Source organism: Eptesicus fuscus, chromosome 2 (genome assembly GCF_027574615.1).
Source record: "Eptesicus fuscus isolate TK198812 chromosome 2, DD_ASM_mEF_20220401, whole genome shotgun sequence".
Lineage (NCBI taxonomy): Eukaryota > Metazoa > Chordata > Mammalia > Chiroptera > Vespertilionidae > Eptesicus > Eptesicus fuscus.
In genome coordinates, this window is record NC_072474.1 from 91826641 (window position 1) to 91839031 (window position 12391).

Sequence of the window (12391 nt, forward strand, 5' to 3'; positions counted from 1 at the left end):
TGGGAAATGTAAATGTAAACGTAGGTTAAAAAATAATAAAGTGATTTTTCAAAATGCTAAGTAGGTGAGTCAATAGGCTCTGAGGTACAAAATTGGCCCGATAAATCACAGTTCGTATAAGCATCCTAAAAAAAAAGCAACTAATAAAGTTTCACTGTGAGGGTTGGGGCACTTAGAAAGATAAATGAAATATTCTATGCACCTATTGATTGCATTTATGTAACTTTCAGAATTAATAAAGCACTTCAGAATTAATAATTGGTGGTTATATATTTTCATATTGTGAACTAACACACGCTTCATTTGAAGTGAGAGGGGAAAATGGGTTGCTGCTCATTTAAGATTATCCCCCAGCACCCAGCACAGTGTAGTTTACAGACAGTAATTACTCAATAAATGTGTTGTAAGGAAAATGAATTCCCAAGGGAATCTGTCAGACTCCGGTGCATTGGTGCTGGAGTGGGACAGGGGCTTTCCACTCGGAAAGAGCTGGGTTTGAATCTTGGATCTGTAATTACCAGCTGTGCAGACATGGGGTCAGGTTCCTCATTGCAGGATGCAGATGAAAATTCTTACTTTCAAAGGTTACGCGAGTAGTAAATGGGAAGTACCTAGAATGCAGGCAGCTGTCGACCTCTCTCCCTTCCTTCCTTTCATTCTAACTTGCTTTACAGTAGCCCATGGATCCAGGGCCAGGCTATGTCAGGGCACCTACAAAGTGAGTGACTGGTGGACCAGTCTTAACCAGCCCTAACCATTCGACATCCAAGTGAGAGCCACTCACTTACCTTTCTTCTACATCAGGCATGGAGCTAACATCCATTCAGCCTACCCGTGAATTCTCAGAAGGTGAGCTAGAGGGAGCAGACACACCTTGCAAAGGCTACACAGTACTCTCCAGCCATCAAGTAGAGCATGAGTATTACCCCTGTTCCCTGAAGCCAGTGTTATAATAAGGCTGTACTACAGTATTATTGTTGCAATTCAGAAGAATGAATTATAATAAAACAGATGGAATCCAGATGATAAAGATGGCTAGGATATTAATTTTAAAATTTTAGGATTACTTAGGGTTCTCCCTGCTCCCCATTGCACCCTCTGTCCCACTGCCACTAAGGTTTTATAGTAGAACTCACAATTATGCTAAACACCCCCACTGCTTTGCCCTGCACTGATCAGACGGTCCACAGATCTGGTTAAATAGCAACAGAAGCTTCAATCTATAGGACCTTAAACAAGACCAGGAACCCAGGTTTGTTATTTCCCTACTCTTCATTTTAAATCAAGTTACACACTGCGTCTAGAAAACACTGTTTCCTAATGTTGACATTAATTCACAGATTTTATAAGTGGCACGCATCCTCTTTGGGCTGGAAGACCCTCTTAGAATCAGAGTGAAATCAAGTACTAGTCGGTCAGAAAGAGGTTCAGCCCCTTCACCCGAAGGTTCCTATGTGAGTTGGGAAGAGACAAAAGAGCTTCTCAAGTAGGGTGCACACAGATGAGAGTAAAAAAGGAAGTTTAACAGAAAAACTCACAACTGAACTATTCTTTCCACACCTGCTCACATGCAAAAAAAAAAAAAAAAAAAAAAGGAAAGCAAATTCTTAGCAGACTGGGCCAGTTTTTATCACTCCGTTTCTGTAAGCAGTAGCAAGTAAGTGGCATTGATGTGCCATAAGGCATTAATAAACATATTCAAAGCACTTATCAAGGCTCAGAACGGAGAAACAAAGTCACAAGAAACAGGGCACAGGATAATCTTCTGACCTCTTATCTTTCATGGGTGGGCCCTTGACAGATTCCTCCACTTCCTGCTGCTTTGCAAATGGAACCGGAAGGAACTGGTTTGGGTTGGATCCACTGTGTCTAAGAGACATCCCCGTTCTCCTGGCCATCATGTCATCTTTTTGGGAATCATACAGCTTTCTTTGTTTTTTCAGTCCACTGCCACTCCAGGCAGGAGCTGTCATCTTCTCTGAGCTCTCTTCTCTCCCCGAAGCCTCCCATTCAGAGGCCAGAGGACACGAACTAGGGCAACATTCAGTCCAGCCAGTCAAAGTCCGCTTATTACTAAAGATACGTTCAGTAGCATCACTCGCTTGGCGTTAACTCAAGACAGAAGGAGCCCATGTCCACAGAGACAGCAGCACGCACAGCAGCTGAGTAGTAATACCGTGGGCCTCCACCATGCAACTGGTACTCACATGGGAAGGGGTTTCCCTTCCCGGTTTTCATAATTTCTGAGACGAAAGTCTGGCCAGTGTCCAACCACATGCAAAGGCTACAATCTCTACCCAGAGGGGGCACTGGAAGCGGAACTGTGACCCTGGGATGGGCGCATTCCTTTCAGCGACTCAACTCCACATCCCATCAGTCACCAAGCGCATCCTGTGGCTCTAAGCTGCTTTTTGGGAACACAAAAGCCACACACCGCAGAGGCAGCACACCCTGGAATGCAGGCAAGGCACTCACAGTGGCTGGCCGCTCTCTTCGCATCTTTCGGCCTTTGGCGGCATCTCAGAATCTCTTTGAGCAACGCCTTTCTCTTCTTTGCCATCCTGTGGCAGCTGTTTGGATGTAACTAAAGCCAAAGAGGACAGCTTTACTACGAGGAAAGAATTCACACCAGAGGCCTCGACCCCACCTGTCATCCTTCACCTCCCAGGGAGGGAAGAAACGTGGCCCCTCACCTTCCTCTGTCCTCGTGGGGCATGCGCCCAAACTGCTGACATGCTCCTCCTGGGACTCCAGCACGGGAGCCAGCTGCGAGACCCCTCTGCAATAGTCATCTATGCCAGAGTTCACTATTCTGGTGATAATCAAGTGGCATGGGTGTCAAGAGAGAAGTGGAAAAATTCATGAAAGGAGACAACGAAAGTCGTTGAGACGAAAGATGAAGAGAGTTCAGTTGATCTCACTCCAAAAGCCAGTTAGTAAAGACGACATATGCAAATTGAGATAATGCAATGTGTACCCTGGCAAGGGTCTAAGAAAAGACTAAGAGGGTTGAGTGACGGCCCTTCAGTAGTCAAGGACTCAAAGATGAATTTCTCATTAATTCCTAACTCCCGCTCTTCCATCCCAGGTCGCCATCAGTTTCTGAAAACCCAACTGTGTGTTTCTGAAGTGACTATGGTCATTTCATCCTGAAGCCTGTTCTTCTCCATGTTGTCACCCACAGTATGGAACCAAAGAAACCCCTCTGTCTGTCATGGATCATCTACTACAAGCATGTCAAACTCAAAGGCTAACACAGGCCAAATAAACAAGGTTTAAGTTCATGTGGGCCGAAAAAAACCAAAAGCTTCAATTTTCACAGAAACATAGGTTTATTTAGATAGAGACATGCTGAATACAAAGGGCTAAAATAAATGAGTAATTGTTAGCATAAAAGAATAAAACATTTTAATAAAAATTAATATGTTTTCTTGAACATTAACTTACCAGACACTGAATAACTGCACAAATTAATAAGTGTAATGCAAAGAAACCTATCTTACTTGTCCTATGAAAGCGAAATATTTCCTGTTGCACACACCAAACAAGTCAGTCCAAGACTAATGACGTGGCAATCGGCTGCTAAAATATTTGATAGAAATGGTGCGCCTGCGCGTCAAGTGTGTAAGGGAAAGGAATGCAACATGATTATAGCAATCACTCATTAGCGAATGTTGTAGTTTGTTTATGAATAATTATGTGTAACAGATATTGTAAAAATTAAGTTGTGAAATTTTTATTAAAACGTTTCTTACATACTGTTATTTTGGCTGGGCTGCAAAAATTTCATTGTGGGCCACATGTGGCCTGTGGGCCACGAGTTTGACATGCTTGACCTACTATTTCCTTTGTATTTCAAGGACCGAGGAGAATGTCTTGAGCATTTCCTCCTGCCAGGGAGAGCTTCACTGTGCTCCTATCATGCAGGTAGAATGGGGGCTCCCAGGAGATCCAGAGTTCCATAAGTGTCCCCTACCTGCTTCATAGAAGAGAGACCAGCTCACAGAACTGAGTCCCCAAAAGAGGGTTTGGGAATTTAAACCTGGAAGGCCTCTAGTGGAGATGAGAGCTGGGAACAGGCCTATAAGAGATTTTCCCAGGTGATCCCTCACAAATCTGGATGGTGATGCATCCAAAGAAATGCGTGACCCATCGGAACCCCCAAGAGAGGAGTCTTTTTTTCACCCAAGACTTATCACATAGTGCTTTTGCGTAGAGGAGGGAGGAGACCTTTACTTTTTGTGTGTCTACTTAGATGTCCACATTTTGAACTTATGATACTGACAACTATTTTTTTCCTCCCTCTTTGGGAGAGCGAAGAGGGAAGTTACAGGTAAACCTGATTTTTATCAATACATGTTTAGAAGAAACCCTAGGGATACCATTAAAACATTCCATCTAGTTCATTCAGCATTTCCAACTAATAAAACAGTGCTTGATGCAGCTGAAGGGAAAGGGTCACTTGCCAAGATTATTGACATTCCCGGGCCATGATTCTGGTGACAACAGAATCAAAATGAACGCCTGCCATTTAACTTCACACGCATGCGTCCCCCCGGGGCTGGACACGCTAACATTAGTTTTCTGCTAACCAGCAAAAAGCCTGTTGAAACTATGTTGTCTCTGGAGGTTTCTTTACTACGCTTCAGCAAGTCCTCTAGAAGCAGCAGTGACTCCCATGCAGATCGCCTTGCACACGTTTGATGAAAAATACCTGCAGTCCTTTTGTGGATTAAGCATTTGGTCCTCCTCTGGGCTGGGCGTGGCCGCTGAGGCTGGGGGCACAGAGCCTGTTTGACCCTGGCGGCTGTGATGGATGACTTCTTCTACCTCCTCCCTCGGCCCGGCCTTGCCTATGCTGAGCCGCTTCCATTTCTGCTGATCTATCTCTGTCACTGGTCCAAAGTGCACAAACTTCTGCTTGGGGCCGGAAGCTTTCTTATAGGCCCTTGCTTTGCGGCTGGCAAAGTCATCCCGGATGGCAGTTTCGGCTTTGATTTCTGGTGAAGGCTCAGGGGCACAGATGTGCTCACCATCGTCATCCCTAATCAGAACCGGAAATAAGTTCTAAAGCTTTCTAAGGCAAGTACAAGTCAATAAGAGGTTTTTGCTGTTGTTACTGTTTGTTGGTTTTAAGTACTAGGTATATGAAAAATACTTCTCTGGCTAGAGCAGAATTGCGTTTCCATTAGTCAACCAAATGCAGAAATGATCCCTGTCTTGCTTAGGTAAACAGGGCTTTAAGTATCTATCACTTTCAAAACATCACTTCCAACATCATAATTGATGGCATAAGAAAATCTTAAGGATGATGAAATATTCAAATTATTAAAAAATCAAGTTTAAATTCCTTATAGCAAACAAGCCTATCAAAATAACCGCTCACAATAAGTTGGTTGAATTAAAGAGGAGGTTTTCCGCTTGCAACTTTTTGTATTAATAAGTTTCAACTCTTGCAGAATATACCCTGTGTTGTGAGAGGCATTCAGTATTTCCAGCCAGGAAAATAAAAATATGATAGAAGGATAAGCATTCAATCCCTTCAAAGTCCAATAACAGCACCGCCAGGGGAAAACTAAGAAAAACACAACACACCTCGTCTTGCCTGACACTTTCAGTCTCTCCCACGTCTCCAAGTCGGCTTCCGTTATATTGGAGACGCTGACAAAGCTCGGAGCCTCACGGTGAGGGGCCTGGCTGCCCTGAATTCTCCGTTGGGCCAGGTCGTCCTTGTAAATATCCGGCACTTTCCTGAGTCCCTCTTCCGCAGGTTCACTCTCCTGAGCCCGCATAACACAGGTCACTACTGACTTCAGCTCTTCTGTTTGACCCTGGTTTCTGTCAGTTTGATCCAGGCCCCCACATCATCGGAAAAATAAAGTTCAAGGAAGGGGAGCAGACAAACAGATTGTCAAGCCTGGAAATTCAAAGGCTGAACGAAATGATGGAAGAACCTTTCCCTTTCTCAAAAACTAGGGATTCAATTGGAGCCTTGATTACTTTCGCCTGCCTTGCCCTTTTGACACTGTAATGAGAAGGAAATTTTCCCACCCGATGACGATCTCTAGTTTAGTTTAGGAAGAGAAGCCAGAGCTCGCTGGAAGACTACTAAGGACGGTAATGAGATTTTGGTTTGTCAGTCGTAATGCCCAATTCCCACGCTATCCAAGTTACTATAATGAAGTCAAGCTTTCTGATGGAATCCCTGAAATCTCTTGGACTATCTTTTACTGCACCAGTAAAATGTTAGTGAGGAGCTCTGCATGATCCAAATTCTAGCATTAGTTTGGAGGTAGCTGGAATGTTGTGCACATACTCAAACATCTCAACCACAAACCCACAACTGCCAGAAAGTGTGTTTTAGTCCATTCTGACCAGAAAGTTTCCATGTTCAAACTCAGTCTCTGCTTCCTGATAGCATTAGTTGGGTTTGGCTAACGTCAACTTGAACAAATAGAGTATATCCTCTTTTCCTTGATCTACGATGTTAATGCCCATTTCTTTCATGTGTTAATAACTGTTTTCTTGTATCAGTGCTAAAACTGAGAGTTTCAATTGTTCTCCTAGGAAGTGGACATTAGATGTCTGATGTTGACTATGTTGTGATTTAAAACAAAGTTGCGGCATCTACCTATTATAAACATCCTATCATATTAAAAGTCAGTTTCCAACTAAATATGCTTCTTGAGACAGAAATCTAAAAATTACACATAAACAGGGCTATTTGCTTTTCCAAAATCTATCATCCAAGGCAGAAAACCAAGAGGTATTCTTTTGTTGCCTGGATGACTTCATGTATTTGCAGAACCAAGGCAAATAGGAAGTAAATTTTCTATTTTCTTTTAGTTTGGAAAAGGGGATCAAGGAAGGGCATAGCAAAGAGCCACCAGAAGCCTTTTGTTTTCCGTCTGTTCTTTGATGCTCTCTAGAGAGGTCATGGGCTGTCCCAGACCCAGAACTGTGTCCCTACACATAGAGTCAGATGACAGCAGACAAATGAAGCTGGAAATACCAGGAATTAAAATTGCATGCAGGGGAAAGGAAAAAAGGGAGATACAAAACCTACTCCTTTTCCTAACTCAAGTTGCTGATCCCCATCAATAAGCCTTGATGCTGGTCGGTTATCCAGAAGTTTTTGTTTCTCTTGCAACAATTGATCCCTCCCAAAAGGCCCTCCTAGAATGGTTTGTTATAAGGCATGCCAACAAGAATCGCGAAGACCGAGCTTCCTGAAGCTATACTGTGTCCTATAAAAAATCGTGCCAGGTCTTCTGTGCTCTAATACCTGTTTCACATCCGGGAATCTTTCAGGTGTTTTGTGTCTGGTACTTCCTAAAACAAAACACAACAAAAACAAAAACAGGCCAAAAAAACTACTAACTACTCCACTAAACTCAATGACTCTGCCCAAAGAACTATTTTCATTGTATAATACATAGTTGGAGATATTTATATTCTTAGTTCAATAGACTTACAAACCTTTCAAGTGATAGGCAAAAGATGGCAGTTAAATACTAAAGATGCAAACTCTAACTGATTTTGACGTAAGGAAAAAATACAGACTGATCAACTCTGCACTATGGAATTTAGCAACCTAAATGAAATCATATCCCTCTTAGATAAAAATCACTAGCCAAATCCAATTTTTCTACAAATTTCTTTTTCCAAATTAAGAGGATGGGAAAAAAGTTGGGAGGAGAAAATTCATTTAAAAACGATTTAGAAAAAACAACAACACAATTGTTATAAACAGTAGAATTCTATGTTTGAGAAGTTTTGTTTTTTTTTTTTTATGATAAATATCCATCCTCAAATGTGTAGGTGATCTTGCTAGTGTGAGGGAAGAAAGAGCAAGCATCATTTATTTTCCCTTCCAATATCTAAAAGGAGCTAATAAGAGAGAAGAGCTTATAGCTAAGCAATAACTATGTTTTCTGTCTCTTATGAATGGACTGGAGCAGTCTTGAGAGATGGCTTTTCCCCAGTAGCAATGGCACATGTCTATTTGTGCCAATAATGCCACCCTATGCACTAGCACCCTTATGGGGTAATGTGCCCAGAAAAGGCACATCAAAGCTTATTTGGTGAATTCAGCCCTATTTTGGACATGACCTTTTCACTCTCTGCCACTGCATTTGGGGAGACTGGGTATCTGGAGTTCTACTTCAGAATAGGCCACCATTACCAATTATCCGTAATTGGGGCAGGAAAGAGAGGAACGGGGGGAGGGCTATGATACAAATCGCTTTCACTTATGTTCTCTCTCCCTTAGAGACACACACACACACAGTGCACACCTTTTATGTTCTAGACTTTTCTTTTTTGAGATTCCCTTTGAGAGTTGTTTGCTGCTATCTGGTTTCTCTGCCTCTTTTCTTCGGTAAGGCCCATAGAGGAGCTGATTCAGTGGCACCATTGGCTTGGTCTGGTTCATCCTGGCTCTTCTCGCAGCAAAGTCATCTTTCTCAAGGTCAGGCAGTCGACATGCAATTTCCTCTTTTGACTCTAAAACTTTGCCATGTTGGTGGGTCCGGAAAGGGTTTTCTTCCCGAAGGATAATATCGCGAATCACTTCTTTCTCATTGTTTAATTGCTTTTGACTGATAGAGCAAGAGTAAATAGAACGCCACATGTGATCAGACCAAAAATTTTTTAAAATCCCCATCTCCACACAGGCAACTGTACTGTTAGTGAAAGGTCTTCTCAATATAGTTAGTTCAGATGACATCTGTTTACCATTTTAGTCCAGAGTTGCATCATAGTTAGTGCGGGTTTTAAAGCCTTGAATTTAGCCAGCTACTAGCAATACTAAAAACTCATTGTATTTACAGAATCCACCAACATTGGAAAGGCAGGATCCTAAATGGCTCTGAAAGTGACAATGCCAATTCCTTCCATTAAGTTTGAAAGAGTAGGAAGCTTTTTGCTGTTGTTCATTTTTCTTTAGCACTAGACCCAATAGGTACTCCAATGGTTGTTGACTAACAGGGCAAAAACCTCAGCCACCAAGACACTGATCTGGGGGAAAACTAATGAATGTAGCCATGTGATACACACTTGGAGTGTGTACCAGATTGCAAGGCTAAGGTAGGTTATCCTGCTGAGCTGAACTAACCTGAAACATCTGGAAATGTTTATGGCCATTCATAGGATGGACCCAAGGCATAGAAGACTACTCTGCCCTGTGCTCCCATCAGCAACCCTTTCTTCCAACTTCTACCCACATGATTCTCCACCACCCAGCTCTTTGTCAAATGCTAGATGTCAAGTAAGATATTTTGACACAATGGCTTAAACATGATTACGTTGGGCTATCTTTTTAAAAAGATCTTGAAGGCCCCAAACTTCAAATTCCTAAAGGAATGTAGTTTAATGGTAGAATATCCAGACTTTTCCACTTTATTTTGTTTTCTGTTATTGTTGGCGGTGGGTGGGATGGGAATACAATTGATTGTGCCTATCTGGTATTCATACAAACACGTCTCCCCCTATTCATAAGGTCAACATTGTTTCTAAGTATTAATGCTTGTTAAAACCTTAAAAAAACATTTATCTGATGGTCATAAAGATGATAAATAAATAAAGTATTTTGACTTCTAAAGAAAGTTCACCTACTTTGTATCTGATTTCTGAGAGAGGATTAAGAGTAAATTCTTCATCCTCAAAGGACAACTCATCTTAGAAATGAAGACAGGAGTAATTAGCCTGGCTAAGAGTAAAATGAGTAACCAAACTCTGTGTTCTCTGGTCACCTAGGTGTCCACCCTCCCCAACCCCCGCCCCCCCACCTGTTGCTCCGCCCACACTGCTCCAGAGGTCAACGTCTTAAAACCACAGCAGGCCCTCACTCCCTCTGACTTGTGGAAATTAAATCATCGTCAATCGTGCCCAGAAAACTCCTTCTCTCTGCTGATCATCGTTCTCAATAAAATCTTAAAACATGTTCTTTGGAGGTGGTTGGCGGCACTTTGCTCCCTGAACAATTTTATTTCATAAAATATGAAACCCTGCCCTTCGAGTTTCACATCTGACTCCCAGTATCACACCTGCGCACCCCTGGACTGAGCCCATGCTCCTTCCTGCCTCCTTTGCCAACGTGTCTGTCAAGTACCAACAGGTGTTGGCTGACTGTGGCCATAAAGAATGGTCCGTGGGAAAATGACAGGCTATTGAATCAATCTCTTCAAAAAGGCATTACTTAAAAAAGCACACTGATGAAGACCAAGGCGGCAGCTAACAGTTATTGAAGGCAGACTATGTGTGAGGATTTTTTCTAAGTGGTAATTCATCAAACCCTACTACTAACTCTGCCATGTTAGTGTTATCAGCATCCCCATTTTATAGAGTAAAAACTCAGAGTGGGTTAAGAAATTTGCCCAAAGTCAAAGCGTCAGTGCTTAAGTTAAAATTCAAACCCAGGCAGCCTGGCTCCAGAGGTCCTCTTCTTAACCACTGTGCTGTTCATTAAACAAAGGACCAGGGCAGAAACAGTACTGAAAGCAGAGCATCACGCAAAAATTAAGGCATTATCATTACTATGGGAAGAGAAGAAAGGGAAGTATTTTGGTTCCTAAATAAAAGGATCCTGTGAGCCCTGCTTAGAACGGGGTTTTGATTTGCATTGCTGGTTACAGAGAGCAACGTTCAGCCAGGATGAATGAAAGTAGAATGCTAACTAGTCACACGCTACAATGCTTGCACAGCACTTTACCGTGGACAAGCCCTTCCACGCTCATTATCTCATCTCTGCTGATCCAACTGCAGTTCCAGTGTGGGAGCAGACCCCTGGCTTGAACCTCTCAAGGCCAAGAGTAACGTTCTTTGTATTTTATGTTTCTCTCTCTCCCAACGCAGGCAGAATGCTTTGGAATAAAACCTATGCATGTATGCAAATGGCCGTGCCAATTTGTGATGCCAATTGAAGCAGAGAGAATCTGGTGCCTTTTTGCATCATGTGAGCCCAGGCAGACGACAAATTCCCTGGGGTGTTTCTTTTTAGGCTAAACGCCCAGCGTGGCAGGGATCCCTCCAAGTGATCTCCGTTGAGATACGTGGACTTAAAAAAAGGGGGTGAAGAACGATTTCCGTATCATTGGCCGCTTACAGCCACTCCCTGCCCGCTTGAAAAACTGGTCACAATGACTGATTTTTCCACTAATTGCTTGAATTTGTAACTTCAGAGCTTCAAGGCAGATCAGAGAAAAGAAAAAAAAATATTAACACAAATTCTGGGCTGGCACTGTTGGCCATATGCATCAGGTAGATGTGTAGGACTATGTTCATTACATCTAGTTACTGAGATGTTTAAATGATTTTTTTATGAACTTTTCTTTTCCCCCTGTAGGACCTTGGGGCAGTCTATTGTGAGGTTTCGGTACAATCTACTTCATTTTTCAATAATAACAGCTCTCTGGACAGCTAATACCTTGCAGACATACGAACTTTCATGACAACAAAATGCAAGACGGGAATCCCGATGCCCACTCTGCAGAGGAGAATGTTGAGATTTCTGTCTAGGCATCTGGACTTGGGTAGATTAAGTCAAGTTAAGGGGCAGACCCAGGCTGTCTGGCTGGATATGCACGGGGAGGTTCGGCACTTCGGCTTTTTTTTCTAAGCCATTCATAGATGAGTTGCTCTGGGAAGAAGGGGTTGCCCTGTGGGCACAGCTCACTGCTTCCCTTAGAAAGAACACCGGCCAGCGTGAAATGAGAAATGCCAAGCCCTGCCTCCAGCCGGGCAGCCCTGTCCAGCTTCATCTAAAAGGAGTAAGGCTATCTTTGTAGCGGGGATTATGGGGCTCTAAGCAGGTGAGGGGGGAGAGAAAGTCCTTGTCTCCAAGTTTCTAAGGCTTATTTATATATTTCAAAGTGAATGAGATAATGCTTTAAACTGAGCTAGAGCTGGCATTTTCTTTCACTCCCCTTTACTTGGCAACACACAAACGACCAACTCAGATTGGCAGTCGGTTCGTTCTATTCAAAGAAACTGGGCTCTCCAGAAAAGCCTGTTAGGCCTCCTGGGAATGTCATGGGCAACACCAAAAACATCCCTGCTTCACCCAGTGCCCAAACAGGGCAGCGACATCCAGAGTCACAAAAGTTCATGCGAGTTCCGTGTCTGCCCGGTCCCTGATCCCCAGGGTCTGTTAGGCAAGTCAGGGCCCCCGGGCATCTGGCACTCAGCTGCATCTGCTCTTCCTCTGCAAACTTCTAAATGGCTATTGTTCCTCAGAGGGTTTTCCCCCCTCTGTAATTAATTACTATGTGGTTGCGAAGATCCACAGACTAGCAGAAAACACCGAGTGCCGAAACATATGAAAACAATTAGAAAAGAAGCACAATCACGTGAAACCTGTAATTCAGCTCAAGAAAAGTTTACTTCTCCAATG

General features: G+C 43.0%; 1 protein-coding gene across 2 annotated transcripts in view; it reads right to left on the minus strand.

The window, feature by feature from the left end:
• The window catches only part of LIMCH1 (LIM and calponin homology domains 1), a 323090-nt gene that overhangs the window by 56403 nt on the left and 254296 nt on the right, over positions 1–12391 (minus strand). The window contains exons 10-15 of one of the 2 annotated variants that reach the window (XM_054729386.1): positions 8298–8600; positions 5596–5838; positions 4715–5044; positions 2694–2812; positions 2476–2584; positions 1771–2031 (exon numbers count right to left, since the gene is read on the minus strand). The exons of the other annotated variant lie outside the window; for it this stretch is intronic. Coding sequence (XP_054585361.1) covers positions 1771–2031; positions 2476–2584; positions 2694–2812; positions 4715–5044; positions 5596–5838; positions 8298–8600 — 1365 coding nt within the window. The remainder of the gene's footprint in view (positions 1–1770; positions 2032–2475; positions 2585–2693; positions 2813–4714; positions 5045–5595; positions 5839–8297; positions 8601–12391) is intronic. 2 annotated transcript variants of the gene reach the window in all.